The sequence below is a fragment of the Halichoeres trimaculatus genome, unplaced genomic scaffold (genome assembly GCF_033239565.1).
Source record: "Halichoeres trimaculatus isolate MK-OKI-2021-1 unplaced genomic scaffold, fHalTri1.1 fHalTri1_scaffold_9, whole genome shotgun sequence".
Taxonomy (NCBI): domain Eukaryota; kingdom Metazoa; phylum Chordata; class Actinopteri; order Labriformes; family Labridae; genus Halichoeres; species Halichoeres trimaculatus.
Window position 1 is genome coordinate 11,021,342 of NW_027437188.1, and position 26,328 is coordinate 11,047,669.

General features: G+C 42.3%; 1 protein-coding gene across 1 annotated transcript in view; it reads left to right on the plus strand.

The window, feature by feature from the left end:
* Nucleotides 1–26,328, plus strand: part of ulk2 (unc-51 like autophagy activating kinase 2) — a 61,098-nt gene that overhangs the window by 32,419 nt on the left and 2,351 nt on the right. Inside the window, exons 6-26 of the mRNA XM_074678976.1 lie at nucleotides 3,957–4,130; nucleotides 4,435–4,508; nucleotides 4,665–4,766; nucleotides 4,852–4,910; nucleotides 7,504–7,586; nucleotides 7,685–7,735; nucleotides 7,815–7,903; nucleotides 8,421–8,589; nucleotides 11,278–11,335; nucleotides 17,490–17,639; nucleotides 20,692–20,837; nucleotides 20,920–21,000; nucleotides 22,012–22,283; nucleotides 22,374–22,552; nucleotides 22,915–23,024; nucleotides 23,162–23,299; nucleotides 24,013–24,254; nucleotides 24,333–24,511; nucleotides 24,943–25,061; nucleotides 25,676–25,833; nucleotides 26,154–26,289. Of these exons, the coding sequence (XP_074535077.1) occupies nucleotides 3,957–4,130; nucleotides 4,435–4,508; nucleotides 4,665–4,766; nucleotides 4,852–4,910; nucleotides 7,504–7,586; nucleotides 7,685–7,735; nucleotides 7,815–7,903; nucleotides 8,421–8,589; nucleotides 11,278–11,335; nucleotides 17,490–17,639; nucleotides 20,692–20,837; nucleotides 20,920–21,000; nucleotides 22,012–22,283; nucleotides 22,374–22,552; nucleotides 22,915–23,024; nucleotides 23,162–23,299; nucleotides 24,013–24,254; nucleotides 24,333–24,511; nucleotides 24,943–25,061; nucleotides 25,676–25,833; nucleotides 26,154–26,289 (2,769 nt within the window). The remainder of the gene's footprint in view (nucleotides 1–3,956; nucleotides 4,131–4,434; nucleotides 4,509–4,664; nucleotides 4,767–4,851; nucleotides 4,911–7,503; nucleotides 7,587–7,684; nucleotides 7,736–7,814; nucleotides 7,904–8,420; nucleotides 8,590–11,277; nucleotides 11,336–17,489; nucleotides 17,640–20,691; nucleotides 20,838–20,919; nucleotides 21,001–22,011; nucleotides 22,284–22,373; nucleotides 22,553–22,914; nucleotides 23,025–23,161; nucleotides 23,300–24,012; nucleotides 24,255–24,332; nucleotides 24,512–24,942; nucleotides 25,062–25,675; nucleotides 25,834–26,153; nucleotides 26,290–26,328) is intronic.

The window sequence follows — 26,328 nt, forward strand, 5'->3', positions numbered from 1 at the left end:
ACTTATTATGAGCCAGTCAATAAAAATGTTGTTTCAAGTTATTTCAAGACAAAAAAGAGGTCTTCATTGCTTTTAACAAGTAAAAAAAATCTGCCAATGGAATAAGAAAAAATTGCTTAAAACTAGAATAATGTCTTCATACAAGTAACTTTTCTCTTGTTCCATTGGATGATTTTTTTCTAACTTGTTACAAGCAATTCTGACCTCATCTTTTTCTTTAAATAACTTAAAACATTTTTCTGGACTGGTCAGGTGAATGTGGCTCATATTAACTCTAAAACAGCATTTTCTACTGAAAATAAGACAAAAACACTTGACAAGATTTCATTTTTTCCCAGTGTTTTTGGTGCATGGGTGAATTAAGTATTGTACAAACTACAGAGAGAATCCTGACGTAGAAAGACAAGAAAGCCACTATGTTCTTTCTCGATGCAACAAGACTCATCAGCAAAATCATTCGTTTTACTTTGCAGAAAGATGAAGAAGTCAGTCTGCTGCTGCATTAAAAAGGTCTATCTTTTACCATTGTGTGCTAGCAAATTGTATGTTGGTTAACCCATGAAACGCAACTGCACAAACAACGAGGTCTATAAATGCAGTGCTTTCTCCTGTTTCTGTGAGGTTAAATTACTGTTTTCATCACTGGAGACTGGGGGCTTATTGAAGAACTTTAATAACAGCTATTTCTGGCCTAACAAAGCATCGTACCCTGTAGCATGGAGGTCAGTCTTTGTTGGGATCCAACCAGAAAGCTGAGCTTCAAAGAGGCACAAATGATCCCTATTTATGCACAAAATTTCATCAGTAAATTTCCAGATTTCATTGTGAGTAGCTTTTATAAGATGCTGCAAGCTAATGCAAACTTTTTGTTCAGATTCCAGATTAAATGGAAATAGAGAAATAATATTGACACCTGTGAGTGTGTGTGTTTGTGTGTGTGCAGGGTGTCTCACCTGACGGCAAGGGTTTTAAATGAAAGTCTTGCAAACCAGAACTTCAAGTTTCTTGTTTATACTTTTGCTCTGAAGATGCCGACTGGCTCATAAATCCACGTGCCTCTCTGACCTAGAGCAGGGAGGTATTTTGTTTGAGTCAATAACTGAGAAAAAAAAATGTCTCTAACTTTCATGCACTTCTTAGCTATACTATGTGGAAGATTTAATCAAGAACACAGATTGAACATTTCACTTGACAGCTTAACTTTTTTTGCTTCACACCATCTCAGTTTTTAAAAGAAGCTGTTCACCGAAAAGTTTTTCACTGTGTATACGGTGGTGTGCTTTGTAGATTAAAGGGATCTCAATTTTCAGGAATTCCTGTCTTAGAAGTTACTGCCAACAGTTATTAATAAGCTACACAACGTTAAACAGATCATGTTTTTCATTTCTTAAAGCTATGGTCTACGATCTGAAACCCAGTTTGGCTGATGAGACACATTTGAAAAACGCAGCCTCACTCACCCCTCCCCTCCGTGTTTCAAGATCCCGCACCCCAGCTAGTATCGCCCTTCTTCACCTCCTAACAACACGCCCCCTCCGATAGAGCAAGAAGCCGGCCGGCGGAAAATATAACAAACAAGACAGTCATCCTCCTTGTAACACACAGTGGCAGCTTTTTCAATTGGACCGGCGTGATCAAAACCATGAATTAGCCGGCGAAGCAGGTCTGGTGTTGCCACTGCCAGCTGATCAGAGCAGAGCCGACTGTGGGCGAGGCTTTACCTTTCGCGTGTCTTCACTAGCTCAGTTTACAATGCTAAAGATGTGTGGCTAACTTATGCTAAAATCTGTTGACAGAGCCGACCCGTTCACGTACAGGCACAGACTAACCAGAGTTATTCAGCTGACATCTCCCACTGTGGTAAACAAAGTCATTACCTGTTCAAAAGAAACTCAGCTGTCTCGGTGTCAGTCTTCAGTCCCAAATCCCTCTGCAGCTTTTTCCACTAGTCGTACATTTCTCCAATATTCTGTCTCTGTTGGCACCTGTATCGCTCATAATTCTTCCTTGCTTCAGCCTTTTCCTTGAAACTTTTTCATTTTCTTCCCTTCCCTGTGGAGGGAAACAGTAACAGCTTCCTGGTTTTGGTCTTCTCTGGCTCCATGACGCTTCAGTAGCTGAGCAGCTAGCTGACGTGAGAGGGGTAGTGGGGAAGGACGAAGTGGGACCATGGGCATGACGAAGCGAAGCGAGGGAGACAGGGGATTGGATGGATTGGTCAACTAGTATGCAGCTTTGCAGCGGATATACTGAATGGATTTTTTTCGTTCTTTTTGGTCTTTATATTGTGTAGATTGGACCATAGGACCATAACAGCCCTATAAACGGTGTTATTAAGATGTACAAAGCTTCCAAATCGAAGACCATAGCTTTTACTCTCTCAATGCATTTTACCTAAAGGCCTCGTGAAAAACTCATCATGTCTGTCACAGAGGTCAAGAGTTGAATTCTCAATCATGAAACATTCACAGTAAAGCCTCTTTCCCACATGGCCTCCTGGAATATTTAGAAATTTTCAGGAGATCTACTTAGCAGATTGCAATATGTCCTGCACAGATTGAAGTATAGCAATGCAACACCTGAACAAACAGATGTCAAAGATTCTTCTCTTTTAACTCCAGATGTTAACATCATAACCAGAGATTTCCTTAATCTTCCTGAAACTTCTAAAAGTTTCAGAAGTTTTTTGTAGCTTCCAAAAAGTTCCAAAGAGTTTAAATCTGGCTGCCTGCTGGAAATTCACCAAAGAGTGGCAGTTTGCCAATACATCTGTTAGATAACAGCAGGTGTTTGCACCTCTGCTCCATAAAAACACTGATTGTGTTCTTGCAACAGCTCCTCTCTTATCACTGTACTTTTGCATAATGCCCCACATGTTCACACTAACAGCACACAGAGTGGGTCATTGTCTGACTCAGGATGGTCTCAGCTTGACTAACACTGACCCTACAGGTTTAATGTCACAACCATCACAGTGTTGCATTATTCCCCACTAGACTGTGCTAGTCAGTTAAACGCTGCGTAGGTAAACGACCATCTCACTCGTTGCATAAGAGGATCTCACTGGTGAATGATTCCACCACTTACACAACTTTTCCATGTTAGGAGTTTGTCCAAGGTGGGCAGGGAGCAGCTCACCCCTCAAATCCTAGATTAATGTTGATAAGCTTACCGGTTTGATCTTCACTTGCTCCGTGATCACAATGAGCTGATAAAGAGAGAGAAGAGGAGGAAGAATGAAGAGAGAAGGAGATAGAGAGGAATCCTCTTAGACTCACATCGGATTAGACTTATTTCACTACTGAAGAAGAGGAGCTTCATCACTATATTTTACACTATTTACTCCTGGATTATGACTGTAACATGCTTATTATTAGCTTAAATCAAGAGAGAGGGATAAGAACTTTTCAGAGTAGTAGTTCCTCATTTTAACTTTAGATTTAGAGAAGCAAAATGATGAAGTGTTGACTTAAAGCATGTTTTTGTTGTATTAAAATCTTAACCCTGCAGGAGGTCAGTAATTAATGAGCACTGTTAGGGAGCAGGAAACACCTGAATGATATCACCAACACAGCTTGGAGATGGCTTTACTGAGAAATAATCTTTATGAAGAGGTTTTCTTTAAAGTGTTTTCCTGTAAACAAGCTATTTTAGAAATCTGTAGTTTCAGTTTCACTGAGGTCTGAAATATGTGTCGAGTGCACTACATTTCTCTGGTAAAATTTGCAAAACTGGTTCTTTGAAAAGTTTGAGATCTTTGTAGAAGTATTCATGAAGGAATTTACCCTGCAGCAATATAAAGCGTCACATCTGTGCAACCACCTGTGTGTTTAAAATATGAATGAGTCTTTGGATTTATTAATAAGACATGGATAGAGAGTAACCAGAGGTCGGACAGTACACCAGACAAACACCAGACTTTCTAATCATCTCTTCTTTATCTATTCTTCATCTAGCTAAGGGGACGCTGAGAGAAGACACGCTGAGGGTTTTCCTGCAGCAGATCGCTGCCGCCATGCGCATCCTCAACAGCAAAGGAATCATCCACCGAGACCTGAAACCACAGAACATCCTGCTGTCGTACGCAGGCCGCAAGAAGTCCAACATCAGCGGCATCCGCATCAAAATAGGTGAGGGGATTAAAGCTCCTGTGAGGAACTTTCTGTTTGTGTTGAAATGATTTCCGTCTTCTTGACTCTTAGGCAAGAAGCATCTCTCCCGTTTCAAACTCAAAACACCAGATTTTGGCGTCGATTATCAGAGTCAGTGATTTTGTGATGTTTTGTGTCTCAGCTCTGTTTTCAGCGCTGCTTGTGTTTTTTTGCCCCCAGTGTTTTGCCTTGCAGGCGTCCTGCAGAGTCCAGCCTTGGTGGTTAATGTTACCAGTAAAAATAACTTGTGTGTTTATTGACCCGCTCTTCCTCTTTCCTGCAGCTGACTTTGGCTTTGCACGTTACCTCCAGAGCAACATGATGGCAGCCACGCTGTGCGGCTCACCCATGTACATGGTCAGTGTGTGTGTGTGTGTGTGTGTGTGTGTGTGTGTGTGTGTCTGCAGCTGAGCTCTGTGGTTTCTAAAACGAGCAGTCAGCTTTCTCAGCAGTTTGTTGCATAACTCTGCCTGCCTGCTCTGGATCTTTACTCCTGACCTTTGACCTCCACAGGCTCCAGAGGTCATCATGTCACAGAACTACGATGCCAAGGCTGACCTGTGGAGCATCGGCACCGTGATCTACCAGTGTCTGGTTGGCAAGCCGCCGTTCCAGGTTACTTCTGAGCACAACACACCACTAACAAATTATTAACAGATATGTGTTTGTAGATCTAACTTCTGTGTTATTTCACTTTCAGGCGAACAGTCCCCAAGACCTGAGGATGTTCTATGAGAAGAACAAGAATCTACAGCCCATGTAAGCCTCTTTACTTCAAGAGAAAAGCTAGATTTGTGGTTGGACTTTGGTTGGTTACTGATTGAGGTGACAAGTTAACACACGACAGGTCAGAACTGTGGTTTGTCTAATATTTAGATTGGCAATGAGTAATTTTAGAGCAATAAAAAATAGACTTCCAAATCACATTAAGTGTGTCACACCGAAATACAAAAAAGCAACCATTGGCCACCTGGAGCAGACCAAATATTTAAATTCCCTGAGCCCAGCTTCAGTACACTTGCAGATGCATTTGTTACACATTATGGATGCAAACCACTCAGAGAGCTTTACGTTTGCAGAGTTGCAGCAAGGTGTTGCCACAGAACCCGAGCACATCATTCTGGATTAAAGCTGCATGTGAATTATAGACAACTAATGGGGAAGCGAAAGAGCTGGGGCCTTGTTTGGTGTTTCGATGAGGGGTTGTGACCTCAAGGGTTTATGGTTATGTGGTATTAAGACAGATGCTCATAACAGGAATGAGTTAATAATGTAGATGTTTTGACTGGTTTGTGGTCTAAATATACTCAAGTCTGCAGTGTGAATCTTATCTTTCACCAGTAACCTGCAGAATGACTCAGAAGCATTGATTTGCTTTCTGTTTGTATCCAGAGCTCTGGACTGACTTTCTCTGCTCTGAGGTTTTATTTTATTTCTATCAGTTCATATTTTTTAACAGCTAATAAAGATAAAACAGACCTCATGTCAAGAAGCATATTTCAGTCATAGTTATAATTTGCACTAAAACAATTATTATAGCATCACATGTTTTTCCTTTAGCGTCGACCTTTTTAATGGCTTTGTTCTGACTTTTTATAGTATAGATCAGTCTTGGCTTGGGACGGGTACCTTTCACATTTGAAACAATACGGTACCAATGCCCGGTACCTGGCAATCGGTACCCAACATCGGTACTCAACAGTTCCAATTTTCGGTACTTTGTTGTGTTCATGTGGTAAGAAATATCATTTTTTTTAAATAACAGAATATAAAAGTTTTTCAATTCAACATATTTATTCTTCAATATATATAACCTTGTAATGCTGTGTTCATGCCCAGCATGGAAAGTTACCTACTCTTCCACTACCTCACAGCCCAAGGATGCATGTAGGTTTAGGTACCTAAACATGGTACCTTTTGGTTTTACATGAATCGGTACCAGGTACTTTTGACAGAATTCAGTCAGTACCTGTAAAAGTACCCAATTCAGTACCCATCCCTCGTCTTGGCTTGTGTTTACTAATAGTTTATCACCACAGTAAACATGGCCACCAGGGCAAACATCAACCCTTCTAAAAATCAAGGTTTGGTAATCAGAATCAGAATCAGAATCAGAATACTTAATTGATCCCTGAGGGGAAATTTCATTTCAGTTACATCCCTTTCAAGACATAAAAAAAAAAAAAAAACATGGGAAAAGACAGAATGAGATGAACCTAGGAGTTGCCAGGTACCCAGCGCCCCTTGCAATAGATAAGAAATGACAACAATGGGAAAGGAGAGGGGAAAAAAAGGTCAATTTCAGGCTATGTCCCAGAGAATGATAATGAGAGTGGTAGCATCATGTTTGTGTTAGCTCATGGCTCAGTTGTGTCAAAGTAGATCTCACAGAGTCTCCAGCTTCACTGAGCTCACTGCAAAAGAGCAACCAAAAACACAAGATAGAAACACTAAATTTGATGAGAGAATGTCTTACACTAGGGAAATGATCTGCGCATGGAGTTAATTTTACTTAACAGGAACTCTCAAACTAAGAATGTTAAATCTACAAATGAAAGGGCCTTAGGGTGTTAAAACAAGAAAAAAATGCTAATTTTTGAAAGTCATACACTGAATATGAGCAAGAAAAGAACGATATCATTCTTTCTGCTTACTTAATTTTTAAGAAATGAACACCTAAAATGCCACCAAAGAAAGTGTGTTTGTGTCAGTAATATAAAGTTGTGACATATGATTAGGCATAAAATGAGCCTTGAGATGCATGACTGTATCATGAGTTGTGGTTTGGATCTCTTCTTTGTTGTTTTAACGTGTTTTTTGTGCAAATCTGAGCCATTCAGTATGATAGAAATGTGCTTTCAACGGATGTGTTGGTCTTAAATCATTCAACTTAAGGGTGTTACCGATACTTGAAAAGTTTTATATATTGATGAGACATTTGGTGAGAGTACCAAATCAGCTTATTTTTTCAGTTTTTTTTAAATCAAATTTAAGATCTTTTAATGTACTGAAACAAAAAAAACCTGACGCTTAATTTAGGATCATACCGTAAACACAAAGATAAAAACAAGTAAAAGAACTTTTCAAAGATGGTTAAATATCCAATGTCTGAATCTAAGAATAAAGATAGTGAAAGTGAAGAATAACTGAGCGCTGTTGGCACTTTCTTAGTAGCATCCATGTGTTACATTTCAAAAGGAATCTCCCTCTCCTCATCTGGCATGACTCGAAAACTGATGTCGTACTTTCTGACGCACATAGTAACCAAGAATTTATGAGATCACACACAGTGAACTCACCGTAAAGTCACTGTAAACACTGTTGTTAATGTTCCCATGCTCTCATTACCCAGCATCCCGAGGGAGACGTCTCAGCAACTCGGTGACCTCCTGCTTGGGCTGCTGCAGAGGAACCAGAAAGACAGGATGGACTTTGGTGAGCAGTAACATGAAATAAATGTCTTCATATTCTTCATCCTTTCTTTCTTCTCCATTAAACTCTAACCTCCTCCTCCTTCTTTTCGTTCTCTACAGACGCATTTTTCAGCCATCCTTTCTTAGAGCCGACATCCACCATCAAGAAATGTAAGTTCAACACACCGACAGAAAAAGATGACTCACTGCAGCTTGAAAGCATGATTAATTGTGTGTTTTCTCCTCTCAGCGTGTCCAGTGCCGGTCCCCAGCGCCTCCAACGCCGTGACGGACAGCTCCTGTGGCAGCTCCCCGTGCATCCGCTACAACTCTCCTCCTGTGAGTTTGATTTACTTTATTAATCCTCATTCAGGAGGGATTACACTCACTTCAACAAAGGGATTAAAACATTAACCAAGACTCCCTGTTGTGCTCATATTTGTCCTTCTTCTCTGAACACAAACAGAGCTCAAAAATAAAACAAGAGCTCCTCTCAAACCTGAAAATAACTCCCAAAAATACTCCACCGTTTATGTGAACGTTTTCTCAACCTGTTTTTCTGCAAGAAGTGAGAATGAGGCAATACATGAAGTAATAAGTCCGCAGCTAGTTAAGATGATTTCTGGCACAGTGGCAGGTCTCGTCTCGCGGCAGTAGTGGGAATGAAGGGCAAGTCTATTTCCCAGGATGTCAGAGTTCTCTGTAACAATGTGATTACATTACTTTGACAGTCAGCTCTGCCCTGCCTGGAAGCTTTAATTGCATCACTCAGGAGGCACACCACAATTTAATCCTGTTTTCCTCTCCTCCCTCTCTCCCTCTCTGTTTCTTTGTCTGCATGTCTGTGAACACTCAGTCCCTACCGGACATGCAGACACTCGCAGAAGACGGTCTGTCGTCCCCTCCACTGGGCCCGCCCAACTTCCTGCAGCTTTCTAAAGAGTCTGCAGGAAGCACAAGTAGTAAGAACTCGTCCTGTGACACTGATGACTTTGTCCTGGTGCCCAACATCTCTACAGACAGCTGTGAGTTCCAACACACATCTTACACGAGTAAAAAAACGTTTTGATAATTCTGGATATCTTTGTAACATCTGTATGCATTTCTTGAATGAAAGGTCTGATGCACACCTGACATCTGCACAATACCACAATGTAAAGTTTACGATTTACAGTTTACAGTTTCATTTAGCAGACGCTTTTGTCCAAAGCGACATACAACACAAGCAAGAATTTAGACGAAAGGAAAACCTAGTTAGTGCGACAAGAGTGGGACAAGTTATTCAGCTGCAGGTGCTGCCATTAAGTGCATTTTTTTGTTTGTTTGTTTGTTTCTTTTCTTTTTTTTTTTTTTTTTTTTGGGGGGGGGTACAATAATCAACAAGCCAACAAACCACAGTTAATTGCTGCAGCAGTATACCTCAATCTTCAGCAAAATTCAGTAAAAGTGCTAAAAAGTCATAAGAGCTGAGTCTTTGACCTTCTGACTCATTCTACCCCTGAGGGCAAAGAGGAGAAGGGTCAGATTAAGTGCACAAGTGTTCCCTGAACAGATAAGTTTTTAGACATCTCTTAAAAGTAGAAAGGGACTCTGTGGATTGTATAGAGTTAGGTAATTCGTTCCACTATTTGGGCACAACAGAGGAGAAGAGTCTGGCTAGTGATTTGGAGCTACGCTGGGCTAGGAGCACCAGGCGTCTTTCACAAGCAGAGCGTAGTTGGCGAGAGGGAGTGTAGACCTGGATGAGGGACCCCAGGTAGGCAGGAGCCATTCTTGTCAATGTTTTGTAAGCCAGAAGTTTATCTCCACATCTGCTGGTTTTAATGGGTCTTTCCATGGTAGAGGAATGGGCAGATGATCTGCAACAGCCTGAACTTTCTTTATTGTATAAATCTAGCTGCAAATGCATTGCCAGTGCAGAAACACCTGCTAAACCTTAACACAAATGCTGCTGTGGTTGGTATATAAACGGGATGCAAAAGTGAAACATGTTAGCAGCAAACTAGCTGTAGATGCACAAACCACGCAAAGCCAAAGAGGCAATAAAACCACCAAACTACTGCAAGCGCTGCAAACCCAGACTTCACAAGGGAAGCGCACAACAACATCACAGAGAAAAGTAAAGAATAAAACTAATACATCACCCCACATGACATAGATTTGTGCATTTTGTTAAAAGAAAACAGCTGATGGAATAAAAGACAGTATTGGTTCATGCTGAACCTGAGGAAACTGAATCTTCACCCTGATGGAAGCATATAAAACCCTGTGTGTGAGGGTCCAAAACAACAGCCTCCATTTCTCACATAAACAAAAAATAGAATGTTTTATGTTTCTCAGTCATTTTAAAGTCAGCTACAAACATACAGTTAAAATTACAGTCGTTTTGGCCTAAATCTGTTTGTCCAGCTTCATTAGAAGTATGTATTTCCTGTTACTGGATTGGTTCCTGGAATGCTGTAAAATAACTGTAGCCAATAACTTATTGGCTAGAGGTGATAAGAACTGAAGACTAATTACTTTTTATTTTTGTAGCTACATTTCCAGGCTGTCCTTTATTTAGAAAGGACAACACCATCTACTTCTATTTTTGAAAACAATCATCTAAAGTAAGTTCCTGCCCTGGTTATAAAAAAAATATTACCAAAGGTCCCAGCTGTGCAGTGTTTTCTATTAGCAGGATATTTGTTTTTTTCTAATTCTCTTGATAAAGAAAATTTTCTGCTGCAGCCTGTTTATGTTGTTTCTCATTATAACTCAAAGACTTTATTATGAGTGAATGTGACTCAGAAGTAATTATACCAAAGTATGAAAGCACAAAATCATCAGGTGTTTTGAAAACAGAACAACAACAGAGCAGCTGTGCAAACAAGAGTGATACGAATATCAGCAAAATATGTCAAAACATAAACATACCCAGCTCTTAACTCAGCTCATTACATGCAGCACGTTCATAGACAGGCGGCTTATACTCAGACTGTCTGGAAACAGTTATGTAATTCAATAAATGAAGAACCCAAAGCAGGCAGAAGTTCCTGTTGTTTTCATTCAGAGGGAAATGCTTCCCTGAGCTTCTCAGGCTCAGTTTATACCAAACGGTTAAAAATATCCCGCAGAGGATATCTCATATCTAGCAGAAAAGAAAAACAGTTTAAAAAAGAATATATTTGCTGTTTGTACAAATATAAAACACGTGACCTGAGCGCACGCAGGAGTAAACATGTGGACATCTGTTCTTCATCAGCGTGCAGATATCATAAATCGCTCTTATTAATAGACTCTGAGGGGCTACAGGACACATGAAGGGAGGTCACATTTACTACCTGCTCATGATCCCTGCTCTACACACACACACACATACACACACACACACACTGAGCACATGTCACAAGATCCACAGACAGTAAGTGAGACAGCTGCTCTCCATTTCATGCTGTAATTGTAGACATCAGTCCACAAACTGGAGACACTCACACTTACCCTATTGATAGGTGAAACAAACCCTCCTGGCCTGCACCTGCTGCACCACACACACACACTCACACTAACACACACACACCTGCTCGTCCTTCAGTTTAACAATGAACAGAAAGCAGAGCAATGGAAGTGTCAGCTGGCCTTTTGAGTGCTGTTTAGTCTCCTTGTTACTGCAGATTAATTCATCAGCTTTTTGTAGCTCCATCATTTTTTTCCCTCCTCCTTCTCTTCTTCAGATGATCAGCCAATGGGAGTGGCCCGCCGTCCGTCCAGCGAGTTCCTCATGTGTGGCGGGTAAGTACGACTTCAAAGACTGGAGACCTACATTCTGCATATTTTGCTGTTTTTATCGTTTGAAATGGGTCTGTGGAAGTTTTTATATGATCATAAAAACTTGAGTCCTCTGACACTCAGAAATACTCTTCATGGGAATTTCAGGTATTTTAATGTCAGAATCTAGTGTTTCTCTGAATAATGCAGCACTTTTAGCAAGAAGGTAGCTCTGTTCTCTAACTTTTTTTTGTGTATGTTCACAAACATCTTTTCTTTTACCCCCCCCCACACATACACGCACACACACAGCTTTTTTCTTTTTCTACTCATGATAAAAATCAGCTGTATGTGTCAAAAAGACACCTGAATAACAGCCCTTACTTTGAAATGTTTCACTTGATATTCCATCATCTCAGCAGCTGATCTGTGTATGGCGAGGCTGTTAATAATGTTGCATTTCACAACCATCTAAACCCAAGATTGTGCAGAATGGCATCAGAAGTAATGAGCTGCATTTAACTTTTAAAACTTCAACCAGGACATCATCGCCTGCACCAGAGCATGTGTCAGGAGCTACAGATGATCTCACTCTTTAGACGCAGGAAGTGACTGAAGCTGACAGACTTCAGGGGGAGCATTGAGACTTTAAGCGTCCATACACCGCTTCTCTAGATATTCAAAGATGCTTGACAAAGTGTACAACACTGAGTTCAAGTCTTGTAGGCTTTATTATAAAAAGGTAGGTTTTGAGTTGATTTTTAAATGAGTGAAGTGAGTTAGGTGGTGTAAGGAAAGGTCAAGGTTAGCATCTTGTGCTGTAAGGTGGTGAAATGGGGCTTTTGAGAGCATGAAGTGGATGCGCTGCGGTACGGGGAGTGAGTCCAAGAGCTGAAGGATGGGTGTGATGTGAACACTGGAGCAGCTGAGTTTTGCACATGTTGTAGTTTTTGGAGGTCAGTAGAGGAAAGGATGCTGGAAAGGATGTGATTGCAGTCTAGTCTGGAGGTTATGAAGGCGTGGATGAGTGTTTCTGCAGCAGATGAGCAGAGGGTGGGTCTGCAGAGGTGGAAGAAGGATGATTTGGTTATGCTTTGTCTGGTTCAGTGTTGTCAGAATTAGATCAAACTAAAAAAGCACTCAGAGAGCGCATTGCGATTCTCACACAACACTTGGACCTACTTTAATGTTATACTCCCTCTCAGCAGACTGTCTGCTACAATTTGGTGTTAGCTGCAGGTTTGTACGATAATTTGTTTCCTGACAGTGTTGAAAATTATTTTGACCCAGTACATATTTCATATTCAGGATCTTACTATCCAGAATATTTCCAGGATCTGGATCATACTTTTACATCTGTCAGAAATTATGGTGACCTTGTCTTGTATTGTTTTGCAAAGCAATCTGACCATTTACTGTGGAGTTTACATACATATATGGTAAAAACAGCCCTATCTCAGAACGATAAAGAACCCTTAAAAAAAACTCCTGGATCCAGCCGGTTACCAAAATCACCTCCAAAATTTAATCACTTCCTCCTTTTCCCATTTTGAACATTTCCTGAAAATTTTATCAAGATCTATTTGTAACTTTTTGAGTTATGTTGTTCACAGACAAACAAACTCCCCCAAAAAAGACCTCCTTGGCAGAGGTGATAAAATGATGATAATTCACCAGCTGTTGGATACTCAGTACATGTGACTTTGCAAACATAAGAATATTGTGTTCTTATTCAGTGGTAATAAAATTAAAGCTGATATCTTTTGACAGCAGCACATCCATTTTTTTCTGAGGGTTCAGGGGGCTTCAAGGGAAAAGGTCTAGTCCTTTCCCAGGTGGTGATTTTATATGGATCTTGTTTGAGAAATGTGGAGATGGTCTTGAATATTCTTGGGCAGCCTGCCCAGGTATTATTTATGTGTGGGAAACACTGAAAAACCCTGTTATAAATATTTTGGAATCTGAAACAGGCACCTTGTCTCTTTTTTTAAAGCACTTCCGCCAGCAGACACACGAAGAGCTGCAGATGATAAGCTCTCTTTAATGCCCCCAGACTCCACTGACAGAAACACTCAATTTAAGCTTACAGTTCGAATAAAGCAGGACAATAGCTGCCTTATTGAGTGTGTTTTGGTATTTTAACTTTATCCTGGATTCCAGCGCAGTTTGTCCAACCTACAGTTACACAAAGAAGCAAGCAGCTGAAATAGCAGGAGTCCTGAAACCCTGTTTTCTGGATGTGAAATCACTGTTTTTGTCTTCAGAGTCTGGTGTTTTTGAGGTTTTAAGGAAATATTTAACTATCATGTTCTGGGAAAGAATACAAAACTGTCTGAGAGACCATCTCTGTGCACCACAAAGTGTTGGAAGCTATAATTACTTATGCAATACATGAAACAGTTGAACATAGTAGACATAGACATAGTTGGATTTTTCTGCTTTCTTGATAAGTATATGAGGAGAAATATGTTGTTGTTCTTTTTTTGTTCTAAAACAGTCAGATGAAACCATAATACGTCTCCACATGCTGTTTTGAGAAGCTGTGCAGAGTTCATGAAGTCTAAAGTGGATGTTGACGACCGTAGGAGCAGAAAATAGCCTGACTTTGCACTTGTAGTGTGACACGATGCTGTGACTCAGATTCCTTTTCACACACTCAGCCTGGAGTTCACGTGTGTGTGTGGGCATAAGGTCATGTCATCTCTTCTTCATGTGTTTTAACCTCAACAAGGCTTCAGTTGTTTTTGTCTCTCTGACCACAAACAAAGCGCTCTCATCTCATGGCAGATATCACACCTAGTCACCGTCCGTTTGTCACGAGTCAATCCTTCCACCCAGCTTTAAATCTGCACAATTAGACACATATGATTCAGACGAGGACTCAAACAACAAGGTGGAGCTGTGCTAAATTAAGCTCCTGACCCACCGAGCGCTGCAGGATAAGAATAGACTCTTTACAAACACGCGCTCTAAAGCTGGCCAGCAATAACAAAGTGTGAGTGTTATTAGTGAGCCTCAGCTGTGTTTTAAGAGATCTGATGCTCACGTGAGCTGCTGCAAACTTCAACATGGCAGCGTTTACTGACCTCTTTCTCTGGAGCTTTGATCTTGTATTTAATGCATAGTTAAACTTTAGTCTCTGCAGCTTCATAAGCACAAATTCAGAGCCAGCAGGGAAAACAGTCTGTATGGGGAGCAAAAGCAGGAGGAACACAATCCAGTGACAACCCTGCTCCAACTATTATCTGAGCATTTATTTCTCTCTTTAAACAGATGTCTGCCTGAAGAACAGCAAATAGTCTCTCCTACATTAACAGAAACTCAGAACTTATACTGTTTGACTGTTTTTGTCTAATTCCTTGTAAAAAACAAAAAACAAAAAAAAAAAAAAAGATCTTACTAGACATATTATCTATCACATTTTCCCTACAAGTCCAGAGAAAGGCCAAATTCAAAGATATGAGGTGCCAAATTAAGGTCTGGATACATTATAAAAGCAAAAAAAAATCTGCCAATGGAATATAAAAAAATGACATGTTAAGTGTTTTTTGAAACAAGGAAATGATCCCAATTCAAGCAAGTTTTTACTCATTACAGGCAATTCAGGCTTGAGTCACGAAAGACAATCAGTGTTCAGATTTCCTGACTTTCTGATTGCATCAGAAATGATGGATCCACCTCCATTCAACAAACACATCACATTTAAGCAACCAAAAATACAGTCAGTAACTACTTTCAGACATTGATGGAAAAACAAGTCCCCCTGTTGCTTATAGGACTGTAAAGATCACAGTAAATAGAAAAGGAAGTCTTGGTTTAAAGTCTTTTATTGCTACTGTCAGGGTGCACTGGGTACCCTAAAAGTTTGTGTCTGTTCCCAGAGGTCTCAGACTGTTGTCTAAGTGATTCAAAATTGATTTTCCAGTTTCTCTCTTGATTCAGTGTCACAGTCATGATTTTGAAGGTTTACAACCCAAGTCTACTCCTGTATTCACTACTCCTGACACACAAAATTACCTGAAACTCTACCTGCAATTTCCCCATTTAGTAAAGCTCCTGCATGTAGTCCGATGAGCTGATGTGCAGAAAACAATTCAGCATAATTCTCTGTTAGTATGAGTGGGAGTGGGTGGGAGCATGATTTGTATCATGTAACTGGAGAGAAACCAGAGGAGCAACACGTGAGTGGATGTTTAGAATCCTCTCAGGTTGAAGATGAGAGCAGTGAGGTTTCCTGCACAAATCTCTGTGTCTACGCGTAGCTTTGATAGAAATGTAAAGTCATCGTCGCGTAGGCCTCTCTTGCTTCCTCTTGCCTTCCTGCTGTAAACATCACATCACTGAGCCCACCTCCACCTTCCTCTGACAGTAAAAACGCCACGCTATGAGGGATGTATAGAATAATTCAGGGTTGTGAAAGAGGCTTACTACGGCCCACTGGGAAAGCCTTGCATTTTTAATTCTCTTTAGTATCTCACTCCCGCTGTCAGGCCAACATCCGTGGGAAACATTACGATCAGCATCCTTCACTCAGCAGTGGTTCAAACGCCAGAGAGTAGGTGGAAGCTGTGTTATTAACTGGCTAAACAAACCTAAAACAAGCGAAACAATGAAAACAAGAGAGGATTTGACCAAAAAAAGACAGAAAGTGGATGCACCCAAGAGGAAACAGGGAGATGCATTATGGGTTATTTTTCCACGGTGTCGGTTGAGAAACAATTCCCCTTCACTCTCAGACAGCTTTATAGTCAAACTGAAGCCTCGACAGTCTTTGTTCTTCCTCGCTTCTCTTTGTAGAAAACCTGCAGCCAGACATCGCTTTACTCTCTTGCTTCAGTGTTTGCACGCTGCCTCGAGCAAAACTGTTTCCCTTTTCCGTGACACTCGCTCTGTTTGGCCTTTTGTTGCTATTCTGTCTCGTCCTCGTCTAACCGCTCAGGCTGCCGGCTTCACTCCCTCCCTCTGCAGCAATAACTCTTTACTGTGCACATAAATTAGTTAACAATTGACACAGGAGCAACTGCTTTTTTATTCATTACAAGAGGCATCCCTCTGCAATCTAGGAGCTCTGCTCTGAGCTCCTAAATCAAAGCCTTGTTTGTCCTCAGCGCCCTGTGTGTCCTCAGTTTATTGCAGTTGAGGGAGAACGTAGATAAAATGAAGGAGGAAGAGGAAGGTAGCGTGGGCTGGTGGAGATGAAGAGAGAGGAATGAAGTGATAGAGAAATGAGAAGTAATGAGGCTGGTGAGGTTTGATCCCATCCCCCTCTCCTGGTCTAAATCAGGTCAGTGTTGAGGCGACTGACTTGCAGATCTCTCTCTTTACGCTCTTACCAAGCAGCTGACCTACAAACTCTCTTTAGCACAAAGAGAAACAGCAGAAGACGCCATGCTCCTCCTGAAAGCTTGCATCATTGACGCTTATCGAAGAGGCTGAATCATGTGTTCCTGTATCTGTATTTTCTTGGAGAATATGAGCATGTGCTTTTTAATCTCTGGATCCAACAAAGAAGCAGCTGTCTTTGTCTGTTCTTGTCTCAGCCTCACGTGTCTCTCACTCTCTCCCCTGTAGACCCTCCCAGGCTTCACATCATTACATAATAGTGGTTTCCAACTGGTGCTGCTCTAAACTGCCGTTTCTTTCACTCCTCCTCTTTTCCTCTCTATATTTAAGCAGAAGCCCACTGTGGGTGACTCGGTCATGACTCGAGAACATTTTGTCTCCTCTGAAATCACAAACGGATGCAAATGAGCTGTGTCTCTCAGCTCTTCCCCTTCTGTGTCTGTGTCAGCACAGGAGAACATGCCTCACACGTGTCATTGGCTAAACACGCCTCTTTTCCCGCCCACTTCTCAGAGCTGTGATCTGATTGGTGCTGCTTTTGTGTTTACATTAAAGCCTGGCCCCCTTTTTTTCTTGCCTACTGACTCTGCTCTCATGAGCAGGAAAGTTAAGTCTCTCAATCTGCCTCCACAGCGAAGTAAACAAAGAAGTGGAGGCTGTAGAAACAAAGGGAACATTTTAGAGTATATTTGATTTATTACACGACCCTTTAAGAGAGTGAACTCAGAGGTATGGGTGTTGATACTCCTGAAGAAGTCCTTCGCGTTTGGAAACAGCAGCAGCCGCCTCGAGCAGACCTGATAACCCCCCTCGTCTCCCCGTTTTTCTCCTCCAGTCAGCCACAGCCCACCTCAGGACAGACCCCCATGGTGTCCCCGAGAGCTGAGACCACCCCGATCCCTGTCCCAACGCAGATCCGCAACTACCAGCGCATAAAGCAGAACCTCTCCAGCAGCCCGACCACCACCCTGTACAGCTCGCCAAGGTAAGAGCTTTATAATGTGGATCTGAGAGTGAAAGCAGAGCTTGTCGTAAATCATCGTGAACTCCTGAAATAAGCACTAAAATCCACTTCTGACTAATGTTTAAGTCACCATTTCCTACTGAAGGCTGGTTTTGTAAGTCAGACTGCTGTTTCATCAGCCTTAAAGTTTCACCAAAGTTACATCAGCTGGAGTTTGGGACCTGCTGCACAGTTTTAGGGAGTGTTAATTTGCGGTTTTATGAAAGACAAAGCAGAAGGGAGGAAATAAGGAAGGGTGGCACCTTGTTTTGCAGGAAGAATGTCTCTGCTGTTTCACATTCAGACTATTAACTCAGGCTTTATTGTGTTGCTAATGTGTTTATTCCTCCTTGTGCGGGCTTGTATTCATCATGAAATCCTCCTGTGGTGATTCTCTGACAGGAGGAGGAAAGGTACAGGTCTTTGTTCAGCTGTCCTACTTTCAGTGGCCCTGTCTTATCAGTCTGTACAGGCTGGATTAAAGCCTGGACACCCTGTCCCTTTGACCCTTTTTATCCCAGCTCCTCTTAAATAACGTCTCAGTAACTTCATGAAGTCTCTCAAAACCCTGCTTTGCATTTTAAATTATTTGTGAGGAATCTGCACTGTGAATGCTCCACACTTGAAACTGTGTCAGGACTTGCAGCAGTAATAATCGTCTGCAGCTGAAGAAGTGTTTACAACAACTCTTAAAACTGTCTGAAATTAGACAGAGGGAGGCAGCAGTTAGAGCTGCCATGAGCTGTTTTTAAACAGTTATGAAACAGTCTCAATGTTCTGCTGCTGACTCTTTACAAACTACAAAAGTAAACCATCCGTCAGCTGTGAGACTGTCTTTATCCCAAGTGTTTTTAATGCTGCGCTGAATTCAAACAGCAAGATAAACAACAGGCAAACTTGAAGCTTCTTTATTTACATTCCTCCCTGCGAACTTTCACTGTGAGTAAGAGGTTAACACAGGTGAAATGAAGCAGGACGAGATTCTTTGCAGGTGAAACCAACACATGGATGTGAAGAACGATCAGTGAAGAGATAAATAGCAGCACTTTGTCCTCACACTGCAAAAACTGAAATCTGCAGTGTTGAATTATGCATCTGGATTATTTACAATGCTCACAAAGCATAGCTTGATAGCTTTTAAAAAACATGAACTGATGATGATGAGATGATGTGAAACTCAGAGGAGAAAGACAGACCAGAGCTCTTGTTTCAAGAAGCAGAAAGCAAACAAACGTGTTGGCTGTGATGTGGAGATATAAAACTTTTAGGGATGCACGATATTGGATTTTTCCGATATCCGATATGCCGGTATATCGAAACCCCTTTTGACCGATACCGATAATCACAAGTTTTTTTGTTTTTTTCACTGTAAAGAAAGCTAAGTCTATCCTGTACTGGAATTTATATGTTACTCTTATTGTGACAGTCTTATTTGTTTAAGAAACACACATAAAACAAGACAAAAACATTTGATTTTACCATAAATAAGAAATGTATTATTTTTTCAAACTGAAGACTTTCAGTATTCAAATACAGAAAAATAATTTCTTTAGATCACATGAACTTTAAATGTACAATGCATTTTTAGACATAACCAAGTTGCATTTGATTATTTTAGAGCTACTGTAACAACCTGGTGACAGACACAGAGCTCTGCAGTGCAAATAAATGAAGCGCTACATTTTATTCAAGGAGCTTATTTTCCAGATGGAAAATAATAATAATCCTAACTAAATAGCACCTTATTGGCTGTGACTATCGGCAGAAATTTGCATATCTGCCGATACCGATAAACGTGTTTTTGAGCTTTTATCAGCCAATACCGATATTGTGCCGATAATATCGTGCATCCCTAAAAACTTTGTTTGATCATGGAGCTTAATGCTTTAAATAGCTCTGCAAACCCGTGAAACATAAGCTGCACGCTGAAAATTGGAGCTTTTCTACTGTGAAAACTGACAGAAATTCACGTTACGAAGTCAAAGATTTTTCTTAATGAAACGCCTGTCCCTCTACATTTGCATACACTGCGAAAACTGAAATCTGAGCAATTATTTATGTCTTTTTGGGATTTAATAGACAAAATTGATGCCGGAATTGGTTGTAAATTGCAAAAAAGAAAAAAATATTTTCTTGTAATTATAAGACATTTTTCAAGATTTGTCAGGTGGATGTTGCTCATATTAAGTCTAATGAGATATTTTCATATTTTTCAAGACATAAAAGTTTTGATCCTATGTTTTTGCTACCATAAATCATCACAATTGGCTGAAAATCTGTAAAATAAATCCAGCATCATGAAGAGCCGTCTTTAAAATATATTTTTTGGAGCCTGAGGACAAACTGGTACATCTTATCTCCTGACCTGTCCTGAACCTTTTGTCTCAAAGTCTAGTCCTGTAAAAACTTTCCACTGTACATGTCGGTGTGTAATCCTGTAGAGGAAAAAGCAAACAACGTCTCTTCCAGACTGTTAATCTGTGAGTCTGAGTCTTACCTAGCGACTGGCACCATAACAGCTTTATAAAATGAAGACTTCCTGCTGGTCTGGTTTGCTTTCAGAGGTCAGAAAGAGGAACATTATTTAATTTAGTATTTTGTTTATAAGCGTCATAAGCTTCTTGTTGCATTTTTAGAAACAAGGAGGGACAGAAAATTGAGGGAAAAATAGTGGAAGAAGCATTTTTGCTGAGACAGTTCAGCTTTTTATGTCAGTGTTGGGTGAAAACTTCTGATTTAAGGTCTTTTGGTGCAATGAACAAGATGCATCACTGCACCTGTGTTCTGCAAAATTATCTTCAAGTGCTGGACTTTACAATCTCAATGAATTTGTGCAGCTGAAAAGACGTACAGGTGGTCTGATCTTCAGATGGAGGGATTTCCTTGGCACTCCTCTTCAGTCCATTTTTATCATTTGTATTCACTCTGGTCTCTTTGTCTTGCAAGGAAAGCACTGTCAGCACCCCCTCTGCTTTCTTCCTGTGTCTCTTGTGTTTACTCTTTGCTCACTAAGAGGTTTGTTTATGTTTTCCAGATCCGGCACGGTCAGACGCTCGAACACCAGTCCAATGGGGTTCCCTAAAGTCAGCTCTGGCTCCCCCAGCTCCGCAGACGTCCCCCAGACGGTTGGTCGCCGTCTGTCCACCGGCAGCTCCCGGCCCTACTCTCCCTCTCCTCTGGGTGAGAACATGTCTGGACATGTCTGAGGTTTTTGATAGCGCTGCCCAGACATGACTGGAAATAACTTTTGTTTGTGTCACAGTCGGGACGATCCCCGAGCAGCTGGGCCACTGCTGCTGCCACCTGCAGAGCCACGAGCCTCGCAGCCGCAGCTCCTCAGGAGGTCAGTTCACACAAAAGGAGGTTAACCCACATCTTCCTGAGCCAACTAGTTCACCCAACGTTAAACTCATAACTCTGGCATCTTGAGAGAGAAGAGGAGTCTTTGTTTTGATCCACGCCTGTGTGTCATAACTGTGTTATTGACAGAGTCCATGAGTCACCACAAGCCAAGGCCCTTTTTAAATGTTGTGACGCTGTCATTACATGAACTCTGCAGACGTCTGACAGCTCCTTCTGTTTGTGTGGAGAGGTTTGCTGTCATGGTGACCGTCTCAAAAGAGGGAGGCTACAGAGCACACAGTGTCTGAACTGAAGCCTCAGACAGACAGACAGACAGACGGACAGACAGACAGACGGACGGACAGGGAACAGCTCTCACAGTTCCACACAAACAAGCAGATTTCATGACCAATCCAGAGAAGTCGCAGGATATGTTATGAAAGTGACACAAGAAGCTTCACTCCCCGCTGCTTTTCACTGCTCCCGGGCAAATGAGTCACGGAGTTACGTCTCTCCTGACATAACAGAGATGATGTAAAGAGTTCATTATCAATCTTTATTTAACACATCATGAGCTGCTTAGGAAATCCCCCTAAAAAAAACGTCTATTTTGACATATTTCAGAGTCTAGGGGAACAAAAACAGGAAAGGCTAAGGTTAAGTTCATCTGCTCACAGATTTGGCTGCTTCATTATCTGTTAGGGCCAAAACACTTTATCATAGGACAGCCAGGGCACTTATTTCAGACTCCAACATGACCAAGTTTTTAATAAATCAGCTCTTATGAAGACAGGAAGATTATACAACCCATTTTCTTCTCACATGGATGGGGCTGCTTTAAAACATATAAGATGCATATTGTGTCCTCTGGGCTCAAGTTCTGATTCACAGTCTTTTTTACTTGTGACATTTAATCATTTCCATGCTTTAAGTTTTGAACTGGTGTGACAAAACGAAATAGTCTGAGGGTTTTGATGCACATTTGTCTAACTGTTTCCTCTAACATCTCCAGGTTCCCCCGTCCCGTCCTCTCAGCTCCTTGGAGCACGGCTGCAAAGCGCCCCCACGCTGACTGACGTCTACCAGACCCGACAGAAGCTCCACAAGCAGTTATCAGACCCTCTGCAGCCCTCCTCCTCTTCCTCCTCCTGCAGTCATTCTCCACAGCTCGGCCGACCGGCCAACCTCGGCTCATCCCCCACCAAGCTCCTGGGCTCCTCCCCACGTACATCTGACTGGCTGCAGAAGTCCCCACTGCCCACCATCATTGGCTCCCCAACAAAGGTAAGCACATGTATAAATCAACATCTCCAGGTGTTTTTTATACAACCATCCATAAAAATGGTTCTTTAGTTTCCCTGTTTTCACTTCCAGACCATTTCTGCACCATTCAAGATCCCTAAGACGCAGGCGTCATGTAACTTGATGGCGCTGGCTGACAGCCCTGTGCCCACCAAGACGCTGGCAGATGCACGAGATATCTGCGCTCACCACTGCAGCCCTTACTACAGCGGACGCCCGGCTGCACCTGAAGGCAGTCGGACTTTTGGCAGGTAGGTCCACGGGTTTCCTCTCCTGCCCTGAGCTGGGCTGCACTTAGAAACCTTAGACACAACACTGTTGACTAAAAGTTTCTGCTGCAAGATCCTGATTATTAGCCCTACTGGTGTCACCTTGCGTGGCAAAAACTGTTGTAATGAGAGTAAGGACACGTGCACACACCTCTACATGCCAGTGTCCATAGGAAGGGGCACTAGCCTGTCCTGAGTGTGTGGAAATGTTACTGAGAACCTGAAGGCTGTAAAAATTACGTAATGGAGTGAAAAGTCAAGGTCCAGCGTCTGTCTCCCGGCTGTGTGATGTCATCTTTAACACTGTTTGACTCGACGCTGACGTTATCTGATGTTCTCTGCAGGTCAGTCAGTACAGGTCGTCTGTCTGAGCAGCCAATCAGAATCAACCTGGGTGGACAGGCCTATCAAGGCAGTACTGACAGCTTGAACACCGAGCGGCCCATGGACACAGGTACGCCCACAGGTGGCCTCAGTTTGATCGTTGTGTCGTGCATGAACAATAAACACAAGTAGGCTTAAAAAGCCTCAGAGAAACTTAAGTGATTTTTAAAAATATGAAATAAAGAGCTAAGTGTCCTCCTCTCACAGCCCCAGCAGGTGGCAGTGGAATGGTTCAGGGAGGGTCTGCGAGTCCTCGTACCGTACTCTTCACTGTGGGTTCACCGCCAAACAGCAGCACGCCTCCCACCTGCAGCCATCTGGGCGCACGACCACGCACCACCTCAGGTAACAACACCACTTTGAATAAGCTGGAAAACATGAAGGCTTTTACAATTTAAGTCCCAGATAGTTCTTCTTCTGTGGTTTTGAGAAGAGCAAATTAATAAAATTTCTTCTTATGCTTTTCAAAGCCACATTCAGCTGAAAAGTCCCAAAATGTCTTATTTTAAGATATTTGTGTTAAGAATAAAGGCAAGGTACAATAATTTTTTTTTACACCACTGGTATATCTTTTGAGCAATTTAATCATTTTTTACCTTTAATATCCTAAAATAAGACATGTTTCTGGACTTGTCAGCTGAATGTGGCTCATATTAAGTCTATTATGACAATTTTTACTGAAAAATAAGACAATCAGTTGCTCAGAGTCAAGGTTTTTGCAGTGTGTTGTTACTGAAACTAGGAAAGAAAATGATTATATCAGTAACATAACATCCTGTCCCTGTGGGAAGTCCATCCATGATTTGTCAGACACTCAGAGAAAACTGTCTCCCTCTATTTGTGATAGAAACCATCACTTTGCAGAGCAGACAAAAAATGATCATGTTGAAGCTGTTTTTGCCCTTTTCACAGCTGCTAACTGAATCTTCTGTTTTTCAGTTATTTATTACCTAAAATATGTGAAATAGAGCTCAGGTTAAGGTTGTCTTTGGACATGTTGGGGCACTGGGTGTGCAGAGTTTTCCTCAGCTCTGTCTTACTCTCTCCTCTCTCCACAGTGGGCTCCAACAGCTCCGCTGGCTCCCTGTGCTCCACAAGTGGTCGTGTCTACGTCGGCTCTCCTCCGGGCATGGCCTTGGGCTCGTCTCCTCCAGGAGGGTTTGTTGGTGGGCAGATCATCACCGGGGCAGAGGGTGCCCCCAGCAGCCTGCGCTACGTCCCCTACGGGACCTCCCCTCCCAGCCTGGAGGGATTCATCACGTTTGAAGCTCCTGAGCTTCCTGAGGAGACGCTCATGGAGGTAAGCGGCTATTTGATGTCTCATCTTTATCTCTGACAGGAGAGGAAGCATCAAAGGTGACTCGTTGTTATTTTTCAGCGTGAGCACACGGACACCCTGATGTACCTGCGGATGATGCTTTCGTTCACTGACTGCGTCATGGAGATGGCGGCACTGCGAGCTGGAGGGACAGAGCTCGGTGTGTCGGCTGCCTCTATTTACACCCCACAGGACAGCGTGGTCGTGGACCAGATCAGCCAGCTCAGCAAGGAGTGGGGGTAAGGAATGACTTCATGTGGACTTTACATAATGGACCCAACTTCTGTTGTATCAATATCTAGTAACGTCCTCTAAGTGCTCCTGTGTGTCTAATATTTCAGCTTTCTTTTCTGTTAATGTGATCCTTTAGTTGTACATTTCTCTTTTTTATCTTTTAAATAACTTTGTAGAAGGTGTTTTTAACTTAATTCCCGAAGCAGTTGAGCTAAAGAAACGTTCACGATGGTGGACATAAGGAAGCACTCTGTAAGAATTGAAGCAGCACTAGCCTTAGCGCTCCTCCTCCGGCCCCTGGGTCTGGAGTCGTGAAGTTAAAGGGAACCTATGAAATCCTCCCACCTCGTGGTGTCTGCCGTCTCTTTGTTCTGCTGCTGCAGTGTCTGAACTCCTCCGTTGGTCTCATATACTGTTCATGTGCTGCCCCCTACAGGCAGGTGGAGCAGCTGGTGCTCTACATGAAGGCTGCTCAGCTCCTGGCCTCCTCCCTCCATCTGGCTAAAGCTCAGATCAAATCAGCCAAACTCAATCCCTCCACTGCAGTCAAACAAGGTAAGACCAGTTCAGCCATCGTCTGCATTTCAACAACTGAGAACAAGTCAGGGAGAGAAAACCTGTTTCTTTTACCTTTACCTGAAAGAGGAAGCCTTCACGTGGGTTCTCTCTGGGTTCTCCGGCTTCCTCCCACAGTCCAAAAACATGCTCACCAGGTTAATTGATCACTTTAAAAGTGTGAGTGTGTGCGTGAATGGTTGTCTGTCTGTGTCAGCCCTGTGATTGGCTGACGACCAGTCCAGGGTGTACCCCGCCTCTCGCCCAGTGACAGCTGGGACAGGCTCCTTACACCCGCGACCCTGAACAGGATAAGCAGTTAAGAAATGGATGGATGAAAGGAAGCCTTCAGTCTCTGTCACACACACTCCCAAAGATTTCAACAAAATTTTAAGCTCTTTATCCCCAAAACTTTCCAAAGTTTCCCGTTGAGACACGTCTCTTTGAGTGTAAAATGTTCTGTGGGAGAGCAGAGATGAGTCTCTGCACATTTCCTCCTCTTCACATCAGCTTACCCCAACTTGTTCCAGAGATTTAATCTAGGGCTGCCATCAAAATGTTGCTGTTTTTTCAGCAGCATAGTAACTCAGACCTCCCTCTTCACGTTCCCTCAGTGGTGAAGAGTCTGAACGACCGATACAAAAGCTGCATCTCCCTCTGGCGACAGCTGTCCGACAAACTGAACCACTTCTTCTCCGATAAGCAGCGATTTGTGGACGAGATCAACTGTGTGACGGCGGAGAAACTTATCTACAATCACGCTGTGGAGATGGTGAGTCTTAAACTATAATCGTGACATGGAGACTTTTATCAGGCTAAAACATGCTGTTAGACCAATCTGCAGTCTCGATATTTAATGTATGTACTGAAGAAAACCTATGACTCGCTGAATCAACTGATACACACCTGAAAAACTGCCTTATCTAAATATGGGGATTCGAAAAGATGGTTTACCCTTAAAACCTGCACCTTCCATTATTGCATCTTCACTAACTCTTGGGAAAGACGCACGTTGCGCACGTTTTTGTCGAGTGCAGTTTTAATCCCAGCTGATGATCCCAACGTGATACTATGTTTTCCTGTGTGTGTCAGGTTCAATCAGCAGCTCTGGATGAGATGTTCAAGCAGACTGAAGACATCGCCTACCGCTACAGCAAGGCCGCCATGCTGCTAGACGGTCTGTCCAAGGTCTTGCAGGACCCCACAGACATCGAGAACGTGGTCAAGTGTGAGTACAGAAACCTCCTGCTGTTGGGCTGTGTGTTAG